This window comes from Brassica napus, chromosome A6 (assembly GCF_020379485.1).
Source record: "Brassica napus cultivar Da-Ae chromosome A6, Da-Ae, whole genome shotgun sequence".
In the NCBI taxonomy this organism is placed as follows: domain Eukaryota; kingdom Viridiplantae; phylum Streptophyta; class Magnoliopsida; order Brassicales; family Brassicaceae; genus Brassica; species Brassica napus.
This window is the reverse complement of record NC_063439.1, coordinates 28,258,316-28,276,934: the sequence shown is the minus strand read 5'-3', so window position 1 is coordinate 28,276,934 and position 18,619 is coordinate 28,258,316. Positions and strand designations below refer to the sequence as shown.

General features: G+C 34.5%; 4 protein-coding genes across 6 annotated transcripts; all 4 read left to right on the top strand.

Moving 5' to 3' along the window:
- Positions 1 to 84: 84 nt before the first annotated feature.
- Positions 85 to 1,354, top strand: LOC125609890 (putative transmembrane protein At3g54730). Its single transcript, XM_048781485.1, has one exon. The coding sequence runs from the start codon at positions 158 to 160 to the stop codon at positions 1,295 to 1,297; it is 1,140 nt and encodes a 379-aa protein (XP_048637442.1). The 5' UTR covers positions 85 to 157; the 3' UTR covers positions 1,298 to 1,354.
- A 318-nt stretch (positions 1,355 to 1,672) lies between these two features.
- Positions 1,673 to 2,834, top strand: LOC125609891 (glu S.griseus protease inhibitor-like). Its single transcript, XM_048781486.1, has 2 exons — positions 1,673 to 1,803; positions 2,378 to 2,834. Exons 1-2 carry the CDS (start codon positions 1,785 to 1,787, stop codon positions 2,587 to 2,589), a joined length of 231 nt encoding a protein of 76 aa, XP_048637443.1. The 5' UTR covers positions 1,673 to 1,784; the 3' UTR covers positions 2,590 to 2,834.
- A 2,175-nt stretch (positions 2,835 to 5,009) lies between these two features.
- On the top strand, positions 5,010 to 7,896 carry LOC111213038 (ureidoglycolate hydrolase). Its single transcript, XM_022714702.2, has 12 exons — positions 5,010 to 5,420; positions 5,493 to 5,578; positions 5,667 to 5,741; positions 5,829 to 5,957; positions 6,037 to 6,123; positions 6,204 to 6,412; positions 6,488 to 6,590; positions 6,664 to 6,755; positions 6,828 to 6,890; positions 6,970 to 7,210; positions 7,414 to 7,454; positions 7,542 to 7,896. Exons 1-12 carry the CDS (start codon positions 5,193 to 5,195, stop codon positions 7,637 to 7,639), a joined length of 1,452 nt encoding a protein of 483 aa, XP_022570423.1. The 5' UTR covers positions 5,010 to 5,192; the 3' UTR covers positions 7,640 to 7,896.
- Positions 7,897 to 12,860: 4,964 nt separating this feature from the next.
- LOC125609889 lies at positions 12,861 to 16,348 on the top strand. Of its 3 annotated transcripts, none has more exons than XM_048781482.1 (7): positions 12,861 to 13,002; positions 13,461 to 13,798; positions 13,895 to 14,002; positions 14,100 to 15,540; positions 15,619 to 15,734; positions 15,803 to 15,921; positions 16,050 to 16,348. In XM_048781482.1, exons 2-7 carry the CDS (start codon positions 13,546 to 13,548, stop codon positions 16,170 to 16,172), a joined length of 2,160 nt encoding a protein of 719 aa, XP_048637439.1. In that variant the 5' UTR covers positions 12,861 to 13,002; positions 13,461 to 13,545; the 3' UTR covers positions 16,173 to 16,348. The 3 variants fall into 3 exon arrangements, with proteins under 3 accessions (XP_048637439.1, XP_048637440.1, XP_048637438.1); XM_048781483.1 differs by lacking the exon at positions 12,861 to 13,002 and adding an exon at positions 13,113 to 13,176; XM_048781481.1 differs by lacking the exon at positions 12,861 to 13,002 and having other exon boundaries at positions 13,380 to 13,798.
- Positions 16,349 to 18,619: the final 2,271 nt, after the last annotated feature.

The following is an 18,619-nucleotide window of genomic DNA, read 5'->3' as shown; positions in this document are numbered from 1 at the left end:
GGAGAAAGCTGGAGATCTTAACCTAGTTTTCTGAAAAAAAACCGCAGACATGCGACTCCAAGGCGATTAGGGTTTTTTACTTTAATCTGCCGCCGACGGTGTGGTCTCTCGCCCACCGGTGAGAATCTCTTCTGTCTCCCTCCTCTTCCTTTCTTCCATGGGTTTGATGCTGCTCTTTCGGGGTTCAGAGTCACTGTTGCTCCTTCCCCCACCTCCTGAGCCACCGCCGTTTGTTTTTCCTCTAGATCTACTCGCTGGGGTCTCTGCTCCCGACCCTCCTGATCCTCCCGACGCTTCTGTCACTCTCGTCACACTGGATCTGTCCTCTTTCCCCTGCCATTGTTTCACCTTAGCAGCTGCGAGGTCCCCTCTTCATTGTACAACAACATCCGACTCAGTCTGTTTGCTGATTGTTTCTCTTGGAGTGAACCTTGTCAAGCCTCTGCTTCTCCCTACCGATGGTTACAGGTTTCAGATCTATAATTTCATATGGGGAAAAATTCGTTTTTTCTTCCTGTTCTTAGGCAGAACTTGGAAAGGTATGACCCTTGTGATCCGTCTAGATGTTTCTATTTGGGATGGAACATACCTTAGATTTGGATTCCTTGTCCTCCGTATAAGAAACCATTCACGAACATTACCTCAGTATGAGGACCTTATGCTTCTTGGTAGTCATTGTTTAACTCAGTACGAAGCTGTTAGGCATTTGTTTTGCCTTCCTTTACCTCAGTATGAGGTTCACTTACCTCAGTATGAGGTTCACTTACCTCAGTATGAGGTTCACTTACCTCGGCATGAGGTTGTTGTTCGAAATATCTTTTTGGGCTCATTACAATATATTTGTGTGTTGGTAGTCTTCTCTGATGTTTCAGGTCTACAACTCAAAAAGATAAGCGATGGATTTAAAAAAGCCAACCTTGGCTTCGTAGTTTCAGACTTGTTTGTCTGGCCGTGGTGGTTCTTGCAACTCTACACCTCATTATGGTTGTGGAGTTCCTCACAATTTCAAGGCTCATCAAGATGGTGCTTGATCACCTCTGTAGCCAAGTTTCTTGCTGCTCTCTATGCATTTGTTGCTGCAGCATGTTCGGGTAACAGTTCACTGAACGTGTTCTCCAATTCCCGTGGCTTCATCTCACTCAGTAGCATTCATGGTGTTTCACTTTTAAGTTGCTTGTGTGTTATGTTTGCTTTTATCTATGTTTGTGTTATCCGTTTTGCTTTTGCAGCGGTTTATTTAGCTAATGTGGCTGTGTTATTGTTTCTGTTGAACAATTCCTCCATTGATGGAGTCTAAGTTTTATTAATGAAAGTTGGTTTGAACAAAAAAAAAAAGAAATTATACTTGTACATAATAATACACATAATCGAGAAAGTTTTCATATCGTGTTCAAACCATACACTACTTGCTACGTTACTATATTAATTATATTGCATTCTAGAACCACCATAAATTTCAGACATTTGACATTATCCTGATATCCATATTTATCTCTGACGTGTATTTAAAGTAGGTTAAACTCTTAACAATAAAACATGAATTTTACACCAAAAATAAAACATGAATTTCTTTATAGAAATCTCACGTCGGTCAAAACTCAATTGCGTGCGAATCTCTTTCTCTCTCAATGGTCTTTTTTTCCTCCAGGGTTTCATGTGCAAATATTGTAAAGGAAGTGAATAGCCCCCACAAAATTCTCTATAAATAGTCATTTTGTTCTTGTGCAATCTACATAAATCATCATCTCCAAAGAAAGAAAATAAACTCAAAAAAGAAAAGAGAAATGTCGGACGTCTGCCAAGGTATTATTATAGATATATAAGAAATTATTTTTTCATATGCACACATCTTCTGTAATATATATATCAGCTATACTATAGCCTATATCCATCTCAAACTATTTGAAAATAATATTTGAAGATTATGTACAATTGTTTTTTAAAATGAGATAATATATATATATATATATATATATATGTATAAAAAGGATTGTGTTTTATATTTTTTGTATACAAAGATTGATTTCAGAATTTAATTAGTGCATTTTACTCTAAAATTAAAACATAAATTAAAATTTTAAAAAATAAAAGTTGAATTTTCTTAGGAAGAATAAAACATTAAGTATGTATCTGATCTTTTAATATGTGTGAAAAGCTTAAAAATCAATCTTTGGGACTATATATATTTACATATATATACATATATATATATATATAATATTTATTAATAAAAATATAGAGTTCAAATTTATATACAAAATATAAAAATAATAAATGCTCATGCTAAAAGGCGTATGTATGCAAAATGCATTATCATAAGAAATCAGGTAACGTAGCATAATGTATTTATTATATACGTGGGCATGTATATGTACAGACACCGCAGGTGAAGGGATGAAGAGCTCGTGGCCTGAATTGGTGGGGAAAAGAGCAGAAGAAGCAAAAGATATAATTGATAGAGAGAATACCAAAGTGAAGGCTGAGATTATATCTGAAGACGCTATTGTTTTGGCTGTTGTGGTTTGTGAAAGGGTTTATGTTCGTGTCAATGACTGTGGCATTGTCACACAAACCCCTTTCGTCGGCTAAATCAGTTATTATACACTCTGTTTGGGTGAATAAATATGGATCTTATGCCTCTTTACAAAAAAAAGAATAAATATGGATCTTATTATGTAAGGTACTAAGGTAACTAACGTATGTGTTATATAAGGTATGGTTTTCGTGAATATTGTTATAAGGATTTGAGGCGTATTAAATGCCTCCATTTGTATTTTCTTATTGTAACCAGATTGTTGCATTTGCTATGTAATTGGAATAATGAAATTAATGTATGGTGACTCTAATAGGCTCACAAATTTGAATAAATTATATCAAACCTTAAAACACAGAAACACTTTTTAGCAAAAAAAAAACACAGAAACACTTGTTCTGAAGAAGATCATGTAGTCCTAAAATTGTAGAGGACGATTTATTAAGAGTTTCAATAACAAAATTTGAAGTCTATTGCTATGTATTTATTAAAAAGAAACAATTATGGACCATAGACCAACACTTGAATATTGGCTTATGCCGATGAGCGGCACTGCATGTCGTTCGAAAAATATTTATTCGTATAAGAAGTGCCCATGAGCGGCACTGCATACGATCGTTAATTTATCTCTCTCTCTTGTTTGTATCCTCCATAGCGACCTCGGCCTCTTCCACGATTGAAGAACTGTCCACCATACCCTCTTCCTCTGCCTGACTCGGACCTTTGGTATGCTTGCAAGTCAGCATTAGAATACATAAGCTTACTTTGATCATTTCCTTTATCTTCTTCCTCGTCGTATATTCGTCCCTCGTACACTTTCAACCTTCGCACAATGTCTTCAAAGCTCGTTTCATTGAGATCGAGGACTTGTTCAAGTGCTGCTTTTATGTGTATGTATTTCTTTTTTGGTAGACTGTTAAGAAATTTCTTAACAAGTTTTGGTTCCTCAATATGTTAGCCTAAGGCTGCTGATTTTGTAGACAATTCCAAAAGTTTGCCGATAAAACTATCAATTGTCTCGGTATCTTTCATATTCATTCTGTTAAATCAGCCATTAGAGTTTGTAATCTAACTTCTTTGACTCTATCAGCTCCCAAATGTCTTGTTTTTATAGTTTCCCATACTGCTTTTTCAGTTTCAAGATTTCCAACTTGTGGTATTAACGATTCCGGTATGTATTGGAAGAGAAGAGCTCGAGCCATATCATTCTTCACTCCTTCGTCTTTCCATGGATCAATGGTCTCCCAGTGGCGAAGCAAGCAAGGGAAGACTAGGTGATGCACCCACTAGTTTCTTGTATTTTCATATTTTTCTAAGGCAAAGTTACAATAATAGTTAGATAATTGTGAAAAACTTATATTGGTGCACCCATTAATTATTTTTCTTTACCTCATGGCCCCACTGTAATTAACTTCTAGCTTCGCCCTTGTGGTCTCCCATACTTTGTGAAACTTTAACACCACTTTCGTCCGCATGGTCCATACGGTATAGCAATGGACACTGTATAGTCGAAGGACTGCTTCCCTTCGTATTGCTTGTTGCCAACAACTATCTCCCACATGTTGTTGCTTCATCTTGTAACGGCTTCGTTCATTTACGGTTTGTAAAGTAACGTCACATGTGTCTTCCAAGGGTGTTTAATTCAGTAGAATTCTCTGAAACCAATTATTGAATCAAACACTTTAAGAACAAATCAATCTTGTATTGCTTTAGAAAATCTCTCTAAACTAAAGGTCTCAAACTTGTAAGTTATGCCACTTCTTGGCATCTTCTTTCACAGTGAAATATAATTCCTAAACACATTAGATATCTAATGTTTAGATAACTCCTAAACATTATAGTTTTTTTCTTTTTCCTAATCCATATCTCGGTATGAAAGAGATATCTTGCGTCTCAAGTTTTTCCAAGTTTGATCCAACAACGGTGGCTTGCCTTTCATGGCTCTCCGAATTGTTGTGGGAGGCTGATGTTACATTTAAGCTCCATGATTTGAAATATCGCTTAGTCTTCCCTTCCTCCTTACATTTAAGCTCCAATAAAGTGAACTGGACTGTGAGCAAGGCAGTGGGATTTTCATCAATACATATGACCGGGAGGAGATGTCAAAGCTGCTACACTGAGTTATGTATGGTAGAATTACACACAAAGACTTGGTTTGCAGCTTGTAGAATGTCGAACTGGATGGTAGAAAACGAGTTTTACGTGTTTGTATCTCGTTCAGGTACGAAATGACACTGCTCTATTTAGGACTAGAATTCTAGAAATGCTAACCTGTAGGATCCAACCAATTGGGCTTTTCAAGAAATGATTGATACAAAAGCCTGAAACGGTCGATGACTCGATGAGGACAAAGCAAATGGTCTTTTATTTAGAGGAAGAGACCAAAACTTTCGACTAAAACAATTAACCCCCTAGAAAAAGATTCCTAGACATACAATAAACTAAATATCTCACAATGATATCATGAGATAGAGACAAAGAGGTATAGGGTACAAACAAAACACTGTGCGTCAGATTCCCACTGAGTTTGATCTTCTCAATTAAACAATTTGGAGAATATGTTGATACCAATTTAACTATTAGGTTAATTAATTAATTTCTCGAAAACACAAATACCAAACTAAAGAACTCTGAATCAAACACTGAAGGCAAAAAAAAAATGGAATCTTTAGAATCGAAGACTCGCTTCTGCTTTGTTGCTCTTCTGCTTATCTCCCTTGTCTGGTCTCAGCTACCTTCAAGCTCAGCTCAACAACAACATGAACCAAACCCAACGATTAGAACAATGGAGGATTTCTCCGGATACCCAATCCACGAACCGGGTCAATTCGGATCCATCAGTCTCGCTTCCTCACTCTCCGTTGATGCTCCAGGACTTCAAAAACAGGTTCAAAGGAGCGATCTTTCAATCTTTTGAAGTGTTCTAGATTAATAGATGTTGTTCGGTTTTGATTTTTAGATAGAAGAGCTGTCTAGTTTCTCTGATGCTCCTTCTCCATCGGTCACAAGAGTTCTCTACACTGACAAAGATGTCTTGGCACGAAGGTATGTATGTAAATAGGCATCACCAAAGAAGGAAAGGATGTATTTTTTTGTTTTTTGTTTAATTTGGATTTGAGTTTACTCTGTGAAGGTATGTGAAGACTTTGATGACACTTGCTGGACTCTCTGTTAGAGAGGATGCTGTTGGTAACATATTTGGCAAATGGTTTGTGTCTCTCTCTCTCTCTCTCTCTGTCTCCTTTATTATGTTGGTTAGTTTTTGATTTTTTTTATTATATCTCTTTTAACTTAGGGATGGTTCAGAGCCAAGTCTTCCTGCTGTAGCCACTGGCTCTCACATCGATGCTATTCCATATTCAGGGAAGTATGATGGCGTTGTTGGTGTTTTGGGTGCCATTGAAGCGATCAATGTATTGAAAAGGTATGAATGAAGCGTCTGAAATTTAATTTAATGAAAGCAAAACTCCCCTCCACTCAGGTCTTTTTTGTTATCTTAAAAGGTCGGGGTTTAAACCGAAGAGGTCTTTGGAGATAATCTTGTTCACATCTGAAGAACCTACCCGATTTGGGATCAGTTGTTTAGGAAGGTAGTGTAACTCTTTATTCTCTGAGCAAAACACACAGGTTTTGATGCTTTTTTTGTCTTTTTACTTCCTGAATGATACAGCCGCTTACTCGCTGGAAGCAAAGAACTTGCGGAAGCACTAAAGACTAGAGTTGTTGATGGACAGAATGTATCCTTTATAGAAGCAGCTAAATCAGCTGGGTACGCAGAAGATGAAGATGAAGACTTTTCGAGTGTGTTCTTGAAGAAAGGAAGCTATTTTGCTTTTATAGAGTTGCATATCGAACAAGGACCTATTCTCGAAGATGAAGGTACCATACAAAACAAGTTTTTGCTTTTGTCTGTCTGCTTACTAGTAACCAATCTTATTTACTATTTCACCTCAGGTTTAGATATCGGTGTGGTAACCGCCATTGCTGCTCCAGCAAGTATTAAGGTGGAATTTGAAGGCAATGGAGGTCACGCTGGTGCTGTGCTTATGCCATACAGGTGACTTATATTATAAGATATAAGCCATCTGGTTAAACCACTAACTAAATCTATAAATGACTATATTTTTCAGAAATGATGCCGGGCTTGCAGCTGCAGAGTTAGCTCTTGCTGTAGAGAAACATGTGTTAGAATCAGAATCAATAGATACTGTAGGAACTGTTGGTAAGTTTTGCCTCACTTGATGATTCCACAAGAACTTATTCACAAGATGAATGAATCGTTGCGGTTTTTAAGGTATTCTGGAGCTACATCCTGGAGCAATCAACAGCATTCCAAGCAAATCTCATCTTGAAATTGGTATGGATTCCATGTTTCCTTCACACATATTAATAGAGAATCTGAGGGTATAGTTCTTTTTTTTCCTGGTCTTTTGAAGATACAAGAGATATTGATGAAGCGAGAAGAAACACTGTGATCAAGAAAATACAGGAATCTGCCTACACGATAGCTCGAAAACGAAAAGTGAAGCTAACAGAATTCAAGATTGTAAATCAAGATCCACCGGCTCTCTCAGACAAGCTAGTAATCAAGAAAATGGCAGAGGCAAGCACAGAGCTTAACTTATCACACAAGATGATGATAAGCCGAGCTTATCATGATTCTCTCTTCATGGCCAGGTACTACCAAAATCTCCATGTTTCATGTTTGGAATAACAACTTTAAACTTGTCAAATTGAGCAATATCAACAACAACAACTCATTACATTAAAATAATTTAAATGGGAACACTTAATAGACCCTTTTGTCAAATCACCAGTCTACTTTCACTGTTCTTTCTTTAAGAGTGACGTTGAACTTTGTTGAATTTTGCTGTTTCCAGGATATCTCCAATGGGTATGATATTCATCCCGTGCTACAAAGGTATACACGTGAATCAATAAGTCCGTGATCTTAATTGGATCAGCGTTCCCATTAATATTGTTTTTGGTTGTGTGATTTTTCTTGCAGGATATAGCCATAAACCTGAAGAATATTCATCTCCTGAAGACATGTCTAATGGAGTAAAGGTACTTTCCCTCACACTGGCCAAGCTCTCTATAGACTGATGCAAACCTTCATTTCCATCCAGAAAAGCTTTGCACATTCTGAACTGTTCCTTCTGTCTTTGTGCTTGAAATGTATCTTTGACAATGTAAAGAAAATTCAATAAGTGTTGTGGCTATCACTTATCAAGTTCTCTGTCACTGTTTTCATATAATATTTCTGTTAAAGTTAATGATGTGACGTTTGTAGAAGATGGCACAAGTTGTGAATGTTAGTTAGCTCTAAGATTGTGATATGGATCTAATTTTTCTGCAGCTAATAGTATTATGAATGGTTGGTTGTCAAAAGAGACATTTTCTCTTCCTTTTCTTTTTTACTTTCTGACTTTAAAATAGAAAAAAAGTCTAAAAGTTGAATGTGATTGTATAAATAGAAATACGTCTTATTTCATACCAAACTTGTCAGCAGCTTACAGTTCTGGTCTTAAAGATAATGCTGGTGTATAGTTAGAGATCATACATGTATCTTGAATCTTAGGTATACCGAACTTGCTCGTGCATTCTGAACATCTGAAATTGGAATATTCACTCAAAATTTTGTGCTTCCATTTGTCACATTTGTCTAAGAGTAACAAATTAATTTATTATAAGATTATGATAAAAAAATTTAAAATTTTTAGTTTCCCAACATATCATATACTGTACTTTTTTTGAAATGGTTACGTTTATTATTACACAATTCTCTTTCTACAAATATCAATTCAATGGTTTTGAAAAGAATAAAAATGGTAAAAGAAACCATCCTCCATGCCTTTGGCAGAATATAAAGGGCCCATCCTAGAATAAATAAAATGCATGGCCGTTTAGTTTCTCTAACTTCTCTCTAATCTTCTTTTCTCTCTCTGAGCCAAAAGTTCAGGTGGATGATGCTTGGCTCGAGACCATTAAATATGATCATTGTGATGTTGATAATGATGATGATAATGAAAATGATGTCGGACCAGGCTTCATTCCCCTCAACTTACACGTTTTGCGTTTTAGCACCAAGCGTTAACTTGATAACCTAAATCTCCGGTAAGCCAAGAAAGTAAGTATATAAACACACACATGTACACTGTATATATATATATGTATACAATCATCATCATCATCATCATCAAGAAAGTATATTAAACCCAAACACAACACATGTACAATTTATATATGTATATCATCATCATCAATTCTTAATTATAAAAGTATTTAATGTTTTGTTTAGTTAAAAAAAAATTAATGGTTTGTTCGAGTATATATATCAATTTGTTTAGCATATCTGGTTGACTGATTCCTTAGTTTTTTTTGTTGAATAGTGATTTTTATTTTTTTTTTTAAATCAAATTGTTGAATAGTGTTTACTAACAAATAAATTTATTTTCTCACACACACCGAAAGAATATAAACAATTTTCTTTTGATAATGATATATATTCGAGTAACTGATGATGGTAAGTACATTACAGTAATAGTATATAGGCAGTTGATAGTGTTATGCTTTATTTTATGAGCAATGTGAAGCGTTATCAGTTCATTAAAAATATTGTGAAGCGTGATCAAATAAATATAAAACTTGATGATGCAGATCATATTTCATCAGCTTGAAGATCGGAAATATACGAACTGGACAGAGATCTTGTTGATAATTTAAATTTTATTATAGATAATTCAAAACTACAATGTTAATTTAGTTTGTATTATAGTTTAATTTATATTATGAACTAATGTTTTGGTCGCTGATTGTAGGAAGAAATGATATCGAAGTTAATGAAAGCTTTAACTGATGGAGAGGGGTATCTCTTTTTCCTTTTTTCTATCTTTTTATCAATTTCGTTGAAAAATCTTGTTGGAATCATTATAGAAATTTCCTCATATAGCTTTTCTTCTTCTTTTGGTCAAATTTTGACTATTTAGTTTCCAATATATTTCCACTCGTTTTTATTTGGTGATAAAAAATTATCATCATAAGAGTGTACTATTGAGGAAAGTTATTCGGTAAGAGTCTATTAATCAAATTTTCATTTTTTACAAAGAATTTACAGTTTGACATGATGTCATACTATATATGTTCATAAATTTGTAATAGTAATGATTTCGACTAAATTTGTAAATCATCCAACGAAACATAATTACTGAAATGTTTATTTTCTCGAGGGACTATGAAAACATAATAAATAATATATAGTAATATTAAAATATATAAATAATACTTTACAAAAAGGAAAATCACATACAAACTTAAACAACAACATTGAACATGTGTAAAACCGGCTCCAACAACTTGTAAATCTACTCTTGATCAATCAATAAGCGTCTTTCAGATAACTTACTATCGAATTCGTATAAATACCAAATTCAGATTCAACATCAACATCTCTAAAATTCTTTCCCACTGCCACAAGTAATGGAGCTAATGTGAAAGTGCCTGCGTTATTAAATCCCTATGGTAATGATCTAGCGATTATCATTCAGTAGTCCAATTAATTCATGTAATATCAACAGATGTGACTATATATGTCTCTGGACGTAGTTGAGAACTTGACATAAACACAAGGTAGATATAACACCCATAGGCCATAACCAAATCATTAAATACTTGGGACCCTGTTGCAAGCTGTTTTCAATCCAGCATGCTTCCATATCTATATTATTAAACTGAACTAGAGCTTGATCCGTCCGGCCGTACAAGTGTTATGTTTTACTGTCTTATAAATTGTTTAAAGACATTTTAAATGTTAAAAATAGAATATAAAAAATGTAATAAAACACTTAAAATAGAAAAACGGTATTTTAAATTTATGTAAAAATGTTGTCAAATTATTTGGAAAAGATGATAAATGATGTGTTAAAATTAGTTTAAAAAGAAAATATAAAATGTAAAAAAATCACTTAAAATTAGACAATTAATGTTTTGTACTTCAGTTTTAATAAAATAAATTACTTTTGTGAATAGTTTGGAAACATGGATAGCAATATAAAAAAAATTTAATGTTGTTTGAAAACACATATATCAGTATATTAAAAAAAAGTAACGAGCATCCATTATTAATCTTTTGAATCTTCAAACTCAAAATTTTGAAAAAATACTAACTAGAGAAGTCATAAGTTAATTCATTTGACTGTTGAGCTATGTTCGTACTTTATAAAAGAATAGAATACTAAGGTCGTGAGTCATTTTATTTCAAGATGAAAAGTCATGTAAATCAATTCGTTTTGTAGATGTTTCCACCAAAATCATATAAATTTCCAATAAAAAAAACAGGATTGGCTAAACTGAGAAATAAAATATTATTTTGAAGATATGCATGTTAACAAGTCCACATTTGGGAAAACATTAGAGAACCGAACAAATCATAAGCTGGCAAAACTTATTTCATAAGTTCAATCATAAGCGAGTGGAGAAGACAGCATAATTTGAACTCAAAAAAATTCGTAGAAAATCTTAAAGAGAAGGTGAAGAAAGGCTTGTACTCGAATGATAATGCTACGACCAAGGAAATATCAAAAGCTTTAAAAGAACTATTTCATACTCTTAATGCAGATGAGATGTTTAGGAAACAAAAAGTTGAGTTTTCTAGCTAAGAGAATGTGACCAAAATACAAAGAAAAAAATCATGCGTTGATAAAGCAGAGGAGAGCAAGGAATAGAATTACACAAATTTTAGATACAATTGGAAATGTTGTCGAGGATGAGGAAGGATTAGTAGCCTTTGCTACTAATTATTTTAGGCAAATTTTTGAGTCATATAATCCAGAAGGTATAAAAGAAACGTTCTATGAGGTTTCAACAACAATCACTGAATCATTCAATGAAGATCTTACATGTCTGGTCATTGAATGTGAGGTGAAATTGGCACTCTTTGGTATCCATCCTGAAAAAGCCATTGAGCCAGAAGGGATGACTGCCCTCTTATATCAGAAATTCTAGGATATTGTAAAGGAGGATTTAACTTATAAGCTTGGATAATCTATGTATGGTGGATGGTTCATGGACTTCTACATCACAATTTAGTGATTGTGGTTGGGTTTGGAAGGATAGTATGGAAAAAATTCAACTTATGGAAACGCGAAACTTAAGAAGGCGCGAGACTGCTTTACTCTTGGAAGTGGAAGTACTGCGATGGTCAATAAAGAGCATGCTACAACATTCGTCATGTCAGAGCTTTGGGACATATTGCAAGGATCTGATCGCAATGATAAATAAACCTCAAGCTTGGTCAAGTTTTGCAACAGAATTGGAGACGATACATACATTGCATATATGTTTTCCAGACGTCAAGATATTTCATATTCCAATAGCACAAAATGGAATTTTAGACTCTTTATCTAAGATTTCGAGATTTTTTCATACGAAACTTTGTTACATTGGTTGTTCTTTTCCAGTTTTGTTATCTGCACTTCAAGTTTGAGTAATAGAATAATTCATTGTTTACAAAAAAAATTCAATCACAAAGTTTAATCAAAAATAGATAGGCCAATTACACCAAAAAATAGATTAGCCAAACTAGCCCAAAATAGGAATCTGATATACAAAGTTTTAGATAGATATATAGTGGAAAATGAGACAAAAACATGAAAGACAGAATTGAATTCTACAAAAATAAGTAGACCGATATGTCCATATATATTTGTTTTTTTTTTATTAACCTGGGGGTATCTCAGGCCCACGGAGAGGCCCAGACTAATCCCCAAGGGGAGGTGTACCCCACGGATAGATCTTCTCTCCGGGTATTCAAATGGGCCCTAAAGCATGGACAAGCTACGTACGACACTACATGAGTTATACAAATATATGAGCGATACAATGACAAAAAAAAAAAAAATAATACTAAACATGTGGCCTCTATACCTCTTGGGCCGTATACGTAAGATTAATATATGCATGTATACGTCAATGTTATACTATCAAAACTGGAGCTTTTAAGGGAATTTACATATATATCATTTTACTTTTTCTTCTTCATACAGAAGAGTAAAACTCGCCGTACAATTACAAAAGCAGACAAGAACTCGACAGCGGGAGAGTACATCACCATGCCTTTTTTGTTTATCGAACAAATATATATGTCCATATTTCTCATATTTTCTGATTCAGGCCTATAAAACGACATAAATAATATTCTTTTACTACACTTTGTTTCATAGGCCAAAAAAAAAAAAAAAATTGAACTACTTTTTTTTAAGTTTGGAAGAGTGAAATGTATGGAGAAGAAAGTGCACACGTGGCGGCCTGGGGGCCTTGTAACGACATGAAAAAAGCAAGTTTCAAATCACATCGTTAGGCCCATAGCCGCTTGGCGCTGTCGTCTTCGCCTTCTTCCTCTTCTCTCTCTTTCTTTATTAGTGGAGAATTCGCTGGAAGTAGAACAACATATCATCGATTCTTCTTTGGAGGTAACTCGAGCTCGATTCAGCTTCTTTTTTTTAATGGTGTTTCCTAGTGATCAGTATATAATTCTTTGACGTTTTACCCCTTTTGATCATTGTTCCTGTGTTCAGTTACAAAAAAAAAAATATAAATATAATTGTTCCTGGGTTTTGAAGAAGTCTCTTTCTCTGGATTTCTAGGTATATGGTTTGCTTGATTCCCCATGTGTATTTTTGCGACTAACTCGAGCTAGATTCAGCTTCTTTGGGAACAGTTGTTAATATTGTGTTCTTATATCAACGATGCATAGTATATTTAATATTTAAAATCTAATATGAGGTCCATATCCATTGACATGCGGTAATTTTTAATTTTAATACAAGCTTAAGATATTGACAATCTTTTATTTTCTTCTATCCCTCTCCAGTCTCCACATATATCTCTCTTTCCTTATCTTCTTCCCTCTACTCTTTCTTCTGCGTAGATCTGTGAAAGAGAGGATATCAACGAGCGGCATAAAGTGATCATCACGGGTTTCGTATGTGTGAAGTGAAAATGCTGAAGCGAGGATGAAGTTTGCTTCGGTGGATGCTTTATCAGAGTTAGTGTGGTCTCCTCGTAACGGTCTTAGCCTAAGATGTGCTGATTTTAGTTTCACGGGTAAAAAAGCGAAACTACTCTCTCCTAGTGTCTTTGATGATATAGCACAAACCAACAACAACAAGATGGAGTCTCATTCCAAAAGTAATAGTATCCAACACCAAGAAGAAGAAGCTGACGAAGTAAACCAAGCGTGTAGCGAAAAGAACAGACCATTGTCAGGTTGCTCAATGATCATTTTCGCGTGTTTGTGGAACTGTCTTTTTATAGCTTCATGTAATGAGAGAGGTCTTGTGTTTTTTTTTTTTTTTTTTGCAGGGATTGGTGATTCTGTTGAGGATACCAAACCTGGAAGAGAAGAGATGGAGACCAATGATGATGTTGAAGAAGCACAGACAAGAGTAGGAACTTCCAGAAGATCTTTAGGTGAAAATGACTAAATAAAGTTCATTGTCTTCTTAAATTAGTTTCCATTTATTTTTTAATTTTTTTGTTTATGGATATGTCTCTCAACGTTGAGTAGATAGTCCAAGAGGAGAAACGGAAGCTTTGTTGGCAAATGAAGAGTTGGAAAGAGATGGAACTGAGGAGGAACCAAGTAACCGTGTAGAAGCAACTGATGAGAACGACCTCCCAAGTCCTGCTAGTAAGGCTGTGGTGGTGGCATGTGAGCGTCTTGCCAAAGCAAAAGGGAAAGAAAAAGCTTTATCCGATGGGAACTTTAATGACGATGAGAGTTTTGGGAGTGTAGAAAGTTGCAACAGTGCTGGTTTGGTCTCAAGGGGAAGAAAGAAAAGAGCAGGGTTAGGATTCGAGGAGCAAGGGCTGATGATCCTCGGAAGCAAACGGCTCAAAACGCTAAGCCAAGAATGTTTGGAATCAACTTCCAAGCTCAAGCAAGATAGTTCCTTCATGAATTGGATATCAAACATGACTAAAGGAATCTGGAAAGGTAATGAAGAAGACAACTCTCCTTTCGTAGCTCTTACCACCACCACAACCACATCAGATGCTCAGCCTGGAGTGAGCGGATGCAGAAACACTGGTTTCCAGTCTTTTTTTCAGTCTATATATTGTCAGAAGAAAAGTGATCAAGAAGCTGTCGACGTGGACAATGCTAATGTAGCTTCTTTACAGGAACTTCCTGAACAATGTCTCATTACTAAAGGAGATCACGTGTCTTCTTCATCTGGCAATGGGGTTGCTCCCGACATTTCATCTGGAAAAGTTGGAATTAACCAGACATGTGAAACGTTCTCTTCAGAGAAGAAACACGAGGATAAAGAGACAAACATCTCTTTGTTGCCTAAGTCCAAGCCGAGTGAAGAGCAAAAGACATGTGGTGAAGGAGATGAAAAAGTTGTTCAATGTTTAACCAACAAGAACTCTGGTCTTGATAGTTTGTGGATAAGCCGGTTTTCTTCTAAAACTTCTCTCCCTCAGAAACAAGACCTTCGTGAGAGAATCACTAAAGAGACCAATGATTCATCTGTTCTTCCCATAGTATCTTCACTGAGAGTAGAGTCTTCGGAAGCAATGGCTTCTTTGTTTGCAAGAAGATTAGAAGCAATGAAACACATGCTGCCTACATGTTCTTTAGCTGAGAACACAGAGGAAAGAGATAGGATTCTAATCTGTTTCTACTGCGGTAAAAAGGGTCATCGCTTACAGGAATGTTTGGAAGTTACCGACACTGAGCTCAGAGATCTAGTCCGGAACATAAGTGCTAGTAACGGAAGAGAAGAAGCTTCAACTCTATGCATTAGATGCTTTCAGCTAAGTCACTGGGCTGCAGCATGCCCAAATGCTCCACCGTACAGTTCAGGACCTGAAGATAGATCGGTGAAGCATTCTTTAGCTTCTACCTCCGGGCGGAAACTGCCTTTCAGAGGTTTCACAGACGTGCCAAAGGCGGTCTTTGAAGCGGTTCAAGTGCTTCGGCTGACCCGCACAGACGTTCTCAAGTAAGCTTCAGTTCATAAAGACTGTTTCTCCTGTCGCATTGTGATAATAATACTTGAGAGTATCGTTTTTGATTTCAGATGGATAAACAGCAAGAAGTCTGTATCGGGTCTTGAAGGGTTCTTCTTGCGGTTAAGGCTCGGGAAATGGGCAGAAGGGCTGGGAGGAACCGGGTATCACGTAGCCCGTATAGAAGGTATGCTTGCAAAGTCATTACTCATACTCGACCGACTCATTGTTGGTTCTAACTACATACATATCCAGGTGCTAATGAGGGACAAAGCTCAAAGGAACATCCAGTGAACAGCTCAGTCTCGGTCAAAGTTGGAGGGATGACTTGCTTTGTTGAATCTCAGTTTATCTCAAACCACGACTTTGTTGAGGTTAATCATTCACACTGTTGTTAGTCATAAGAATGTTATATTTTTTTGTAGTCAGACTATGGTGTGAATAGTTTAATTTGTTGTGTCTGTATTTCTGAATATTTGGTATTTGCTTACTACCTGAGCAGGAGGAGTTGCTGGCATGGTGGCGGAGCGCTGCAAAACGTGCCGGAAAAAGTGGAGTTGACGATGTCCTGATGGCAGAGGAACTTAGTCGGAAAATTCAGCAGAGAAAGATGTTAGGCTTTTAGATATTTGTTAAACAGATAATACAACAGTACTTTGTTTTGGGGAAACCTGTGTATTTAATTATTTAATATAGGTTTTTACATCTATACGTTTTATCTTTTTGGGTTGGTGGAGGAATGTGAGAGTATAATAACCTATTTCCCGGACGATTAATATATAAAAATTATTTTTTTAAGTAGTTCTCGTTGATGGTAACGGAGCCTGGGAACCGAACCGTACGTTAATTCCCTATTGATGAAAAATCTCGCCTTCTAACCGAGACAGGAAGACTGCACTGCATTTAGGACCAGTTCAACATTGGGTTGTAAAAAAAAATTCAAATCATTTAAAAAAAAAGATTGAAAAGAATTGATGAAATTTGTTCGAGAAAAATACCATTATAGGTTTTGTAACAAAAACAAAATTCTCTTCAATTCTAATTTATTTTAATTTATATTTTAATACAGACTATATATATATATATATATATATATTAAAATAATTCCTTAACTATTAGTATAAACTAGGTGTGAGTCCGCATCACTTGTGCAGACTAATATATGTACCTAATAAAAAATTATATAATTTTAATATCAATATTGGCAATTGATTTATTCATTTTTTGTTTCATTTTTTATATTTAAAAGGTGTACATTTTGAATCAATATCTTTTCTATTAATAACCCAACTATCATTTGTCAACTTGGATTTGAAATTAATCACTTCTTTCAGTTGTGGATTGAAAGAATATTAGTAGCATTGAAAACATAATAAAAACTTCCACAACACATAAAACAAAAAAACAAAATGACAATACTTAATTAACATCATGCATTATCAACAATTTAGACTTCCAATAATATGAAAAAAATAAAATAATAAATTACAAAAGATGTATTGCTTATATAGTTTAACCACAAATATATATGTATGAAGATAAAATCAGTTTAATTTTACAAAAAACTAAATATAAACTTAACTTAACTATGATATTATCTCTATTAAGTATTCCAAATATATATATAATGATTAATTATCATCTAAATCATTAAAATTGTTTCTTAAAAATAATGAATCAGCCTAAAAGCATGAATAAGCTGACAAATCATCAAAATCACTTCTCAAATAATATAGTTGTATTATTAAATTGGATAGAAATTATAGATTAATATAATAAAATTTTATAATTTCAATATCCATATTGGCAATTGATTTATTAAATTTTGTTTTTTTGTTTCATCTTTTTATTTAAAGGGTGTACAGTTTGAATCAAAATATTTTTAGTAATAACCCAACTATCTTTTTTCAGTTTGGATTTGAAATCATCACTTCTTTCATTTGTGAATTGAAAAAAATATTAGTAGCATTGAAAGCATTATAAAACCATTCAAAACACATAAAACATAAACAAAATAACAATACCTAATAAACATCATACATTAGCAACAATTTAGACTTTAAATAAAATGACAAAAAATAAAATAATAAATTACAAAACATGTATTGCTGATATAGTATAATGACAAATATATATATGTATTAAGATAAAATCAGTTTAAGTTTACCAATCTAAATATAACATGAACTTACTATGATATTATCTCTAAAAATTGTTAATACTTATTTATTTATTATTCCAAATATATACAATGATAAATCATCATCAAAAACATTAAATTGTTTATTAAAAATAATGAATCAGTCTAAAATCATGGATAAGCTAACAAGTCATCAAAATCACTTCTCAAATAATAGTATAGATTGGATTTTAACCATTTACCTTTTATCATATTTTTAATTGGTTTGAAACATATCAACTTATGTTAAGATTTGACTTATATCTCGAATCTATTTAGCTTCAATTCAGTCTTAGATACATGTTGTTAATGCAAGCAACCAATCAAAGAACACACTAGAATTGTTTACCATGACTTTGTTGATCTACACGTCAAGGAAGAGAAGAAAAGTCTTATACTTTCACTAAATACATTTAATCGATATACCAATGGTATTTAAAATGATTTTCGTCTCTACTACATGTGTAAAGAGTACAAATAACTGGATCTCAACCGCTGAAGCCTACAGAAAAATTAAGATGATGATCATGACTTCTTCACGTATCACCGATCACACACCAAAAAAACGTCACCACGAGCTCTTGGTGTCGCTGAGAGCAAGCTACCTGGCGATAAAATGGGAAACACGACAACCTAAAGCATAAAGCATCCATTACATAACAATGGATGGAATACAAGTGGACTGCCAAGAAAGTCTTACTATCGTGTATTAATGGCGTATAAGTAAGACTGTCATGGAAGAAACATAAAGGAGCAGGAGGAAACCATTCTGTCAGACGAGCTCTTGCTCTAAAATTAAGAATCAAGGATCTATTGGCCGACAATGGTGTTGGACTGCGAGAAGTATGCAGAAAATGAGAAAAATACCAAAGAAATGCTCTCAACATCAATTC